At 47.7% G+C, this 4,607-nt stretch overlaps 1 protein-coding gene across 1 annotated transcript; it reads left to right on the top strand.

The window, feature by feature from the left end:
• LOC146761831 (uncharacterized) lies at positions 1–3,699 on the top strand. Its single transcript, XM_085539848.1, has one exon. The coding sequence runs from the start codon at positions 427–429 to the stop codon at positions 2,932–2,934; it is 2,508 nt and encodes an 835-aa protein (XP_085395974.1). The 5' UTR covers positions 1–426; the 3' UTR covers positions 2,935–3,699.
• Positions 3,700–4,607: the final 908 nt, after the last annotated feature.

The raw sequence follows: 4,607 nt of genomic DNA, 5'->3' as shown, positions 1-4,607 counted from the left end.
TTAGGCGAAGTACGACCCTCGGGATGTAACGTGATAGGCCCTCCCCTGCTGGGTCATGCATATGTATAAAAGATAAGGATGAAACTGGATACCTATATAAGGGACCCTCACATTCCAATAAACGCCATTTTACCGCTGACCATATTGGTGTAACAAGCAGCTGTGACTTGGTCGGGGCCGTCGATACACATTCACAAAGGGACTTGACTTTCCAGGTTACCAGATCGAGGTAACAATTGGTGCCCCGTGTGAGGCAAAGTCCTGGAGGTGAGTGTGCGACGGCTAAAACCGCGCTGACGGACGCGGTATCCACGGTTCGAGCCCGTGGAAGCACTCTCGGTGGGGTGCAAAGGGGAATGCAGCGCTGCGCCTATCCTACGGCCGATAGTTCGTAGAAGACCAGGAAGACTTCAGGTCTCTGGGTAAATGGATTCCGTCTTTAGAGTAGTATTGCAACTTTGTAAAACCTATTGTGGTAAGAATGCTCCTTCTAAGAAGGATATTGCCGCTGTTGCCTCTTGCTTGGAGTCGGCGCGACTTTTACCCTCCCCTGGCGTTTTGCTCGATTCGGGGCGGTGGGACTCTTTCACTGAGGCCCTGCTCCAGAGAGCCACCCACGAGCATAAAGCGGAAGAATTAAAAACCTGGGGTTTGGTCCTAGGTGCGCTTAAAGCGGCTAGGGAGGAGAAGCAAGTCCAGGCCATCGCGAAAGGGGTCTTTGGTCTGGATTCCGGGACGTCCGGGGTCTCGGGGGGTGCGGGGGATCTGCTTTCTTGCAGTGACTCCGGATCCAAGATGGCGTCGGCCACGCCGGCTGATTCCAAGATGGCCATGGCCGCGCTCGAAACAACTCCGGAAAAGAAGGCGGAAGCTGAGTCATCGAAGGAGGCGCCACCATCATATCCCCGCCTTTACCCCTCTTTGCAGAGCTTTCACTCACCCGAAGGGGGCGGTTCTTGTCCGGAGGGGGGAGGGTTTATGGAGGCGGCGCGCCGTGGAGGCGTGGGCTCGCCCTCATACCCGCCCCCCTCAGAGGAGGGATCGTGTTCCAAAAAGGGGGAGGAACGGAAGGCTTTGCCCGGCCCCACAGTATCGGGTTCGCCTCCATGGAGGGAGGAGTTGTGGGGGGAGCAAGAGTTATCACGCAGGCCCACTAATTGGGCTGACATCCAGGAATCAATGCGTGAGTCGGGACTCAAGGAGCGAGATCATGCAGTGTTCCCGATTGTCGTCAGACAGGAGGGACCGGTTTGGGTACCTTTGGAAGCAAAAGCAGTTACTCGGTTTGCAGAAGCGATTGAGAAAAAGGGGCTGAGATCTCCGATGACACTAAGTGCTTTTGAGGCACTCATTGCCCCAGGTCCCCTACTCCCGTATGACATTGAGAGTCTAATGAGAGTCGTTCTCGAGCCAGTTCAGTTTACTTTGTGGAGGGAGGAGTGGATGATACAACTTAAAGCTATTGTAGCTGAGGCTGGACGTGATGCTCAACACCCTGCTAGTGGGAGGGAGGGGGAACCGAGAACTGATATAATGAGGCTTTCGGGAGTAACTGCGGAAATGGCTGGGTCCCCAGAGAGACAGCTTAGGCTCCTGCGCCCAGGGGAATTGCTTTCCACTACAGGGGCGGCTGCTACTGCCTTTAGAAACTTTATAAGAAAGGCAGAGCCTGCAGCCCCGTGGTCAGAGATTGCTCAGGGTCCCTCAGAGTCATTCTCTGATTTTGCTAATCGATTGATACGAGCAGTAGAAGGATCAGATCTACCTAAGGACGCGCAAGCTTCTGTTTTAAAGGATTGCCTGAAGCAGAAGGCTCACAAAAATGTTAGGGACATCATTCGAGCTGCCCCTGACGATCTTGAGACTCCGGGTGAAATTATTAAGTATGTTCTGGACAAACAACAGACAACACCGCTGTCTAATGAGGGTGTGCCTAACACTGAGATCGCTTTCTTGCTGGAGGAGGCTCTGGTCTCCCGATCTGCATCTGTGGCCATTCTTCATGTCCGCAGTCATTCGGAGGTTCCAGGGTTCTTTACAGCTGGAAATGCGGTGGCTGACCGGGTAGCAGGTGGACAGGTGCTTACACTTCAAAAGGCACGTGACTTACACTCCTCTCTGCACATTGGAGCACGAGCTTTGTCACGAGCATGTTCCATTCCTCTATCCGCAGCTCGAGAAGTGGTTCAAACATGCCCGCACTGTAATTCAGCACCTGCGTTGGGGGTGGGAGTTAACCCTCGGGGGCTCTCTCCTCTAGATATCTGGCAGACTGACTTCACTTTAGAACAACGTATGGCTCCAAAGCAATGGTTGGCGGTCACCGTGGACACATCATCGACGATCATCATTGCCACCCAACACACGCGTGCTAACTCTCCTGCTGCTCAGCAACATTGGGCCACTGCCATCGCGGTCCTGGGGGTGCCGCGACACATCAAAACAGACAATGGCTCGTGTTTCATCTCGCGGTCTACACAAGATTGGCTTGAACGGTGGGGAATATCTCACTCTACAGGCATCCCTGGGAATTCCCAGGGACAAGCAATTGTGGAGAGGGCCAACCGCCTCCTGAAGGATAAGATACGTGTCCTTGGGGAGGGGGAGGGTCACAGAGGTAGGATCCCAATAGCCCAACAGGCAGAAGTATTGGCCCGAGCACTTTATGCAATCAATCATTTTGAACGAGGAGAGAGTAAGCACACCCCAATACAGAAACACTGGCAACCAAGAATCATTGACGAGGGGCCACCAGTAAAGATAAGACGGGATGATGGTACCTGGGAATCAGGGTGGTCTGTTTTAGTTTGGGGCAGAGGTTATGCTGCAGTAAAGGACAGAGAATCGGGAAAAATTTTATGGGTTCCGTCGAGAAAAATAAAACCTGATACAGCGATCGCCCAAAAGGATGTTCTGGGAGAAACAGAAAACTAATCGAAAAACTGAGTACTTTCCTTCTAGGTACGGTTGGTGGGAGCCCGCCAGCTGCATCCGTGAAACGACCCCACAGGAAAAAGAAAAGGGATGAATGAAGAACAGCTGTCAGTACTCACGAGAAGGACATCTGTTACATTATTGACTGTGTGCCTTTGTGTGATTGTTATAAGGGGATGAGGTTCGTTTGTGGGGTTCTACAGCCAGATTTTTTTGCATTTATTTTAGCTCTAGGAGTAGTTGTAGTCTATGCTTTTAGAGAAATTGAGAGGCTGGTATGCTGGCATGCTGGTCTGTTAAGCTAATGCCACCACAGTGTTCCTATCATTTTAGTCTTTTAGTTTTAAGAATTTGTTTACCTTGTTTGTTTCAATGTATTCAGGGTTGTTTACAGCGCATGATAATGAGCTGCATAAGCCCAAGATGCCTTGAAAATACTAACTAAAGAACCACTAACATTATTATACACTGCACCACATACCTTTGCATGTTTACGTCACTTTTTAAATAACTCACCACAAAATTTATATATGAAAACTAACACTTTTATATGTTAGGGATAGTTTTAGCGGTCGCGTGTTACGGGTCTTGGTTTTATTGGGCATGGGGAAGGGGAGATGTTGTATTAGGCGAAGTACGACCCTCGGGATGTAACGTGATAGGCCTTCCCCTGCTGGGTCATGCATATGTATAAAAGATAAGGATGAAACTGGATACCTATATAAGGGACCCTCACATTCCAATAAACGCCATTTTACCGCTGACCATATTGGTGTAACAAGCAGCTGTGACTTGGTCGGGGCCGTCGATACACATTCACAAAGGGACTTGACTTTCCAGGTTACCAGATCGAGGTAACAGTACACTCTTAGGTATCACTCTTCATCCTTGCAAAACTATGGTTTTCTTCCCAAACTAATGCTTTTCATCCCTACAAATAGCAATTTCTCCCTAAATTACTGGTTTTCATCCCCAAAAGAAGACACATTCTCTTTAAAATGATGCTTTGTAACAAATGATGACTCACTGATTCCAGAATATCTGTCTTCCCCTACAAAATAATGACATTAACATAAGAATTATCCATTTCAGACAAATTTCCGATGTATTTCACACTAATATCAAGACTTACACCAGAAAAAAATGTGTTCTCTCTTAGGTATCACTCTTGAATCTTGCAAAAAATTCATTTTCTTAGCAATACAAAGCTTGCCATCATTACAAGTAGCATTTTCTACCCAAAAAAGTGGTTTTCATTCCCAATGGAAATCGTTTTCTCTACAAATGGTCCCGTGTAGCAACATATGAAACACTCTTACTGGAATACCTCTTTCCCTCTTCAAAATAAGGACATTTCCAACAGAAATATCGATTTCTGACAAATTTTAGAAGAATGGCACACAAATATCAGTACCTATCCCAGAAATAAAAAGTTCTCTCCTAAGAATCATTCTTTATCCTTGCAAAAACATGGTTTTCTCACCAAAATTATGCTTTTTATCCCTTTAAAATAGCGTTGTCTCCCAGAAATACTGGTTTTCATCCCCAGAAGACGACATTTTCTCTACAAAATGAAGCTTTGTAGCAAAATAGGACACATTGCTTCCAGAATACCTTTTCTCTTCTACAAATTGAGGACATTACTAACAGAAACACCTTTTCTCCTCTACAAA

Source organism: Coturnix japonica, chromosome 2 (genome assembly GCF_054131305.1).
Source record: "Coturnix japonica strain WE chromosome 2, WE-NBRP24, whole genome shotgun sequence".
NCBI classification, from domain to species: domain Eukaryota; kingdom Metazoa; phylum Chordata; class Aves; order Galliformes; family Phasianidae; genus Coturnix; species Coturnix japonica.
The sequence above is the reverse complement of the archived record's forward strand: the minus strand, read 5'-3'. Positions and strand labels throughout refer to the sequence as shown.

What these genes read in the sequence shown, in the direction of transcription:
- LOC146761831 (XM_085539848.1), top strand. Translation starts at nt 427, where the DNA reads ATGGATTCCGTCTTTAGAGTAGTATTGCAACTTTGTAAAACCTATTGT.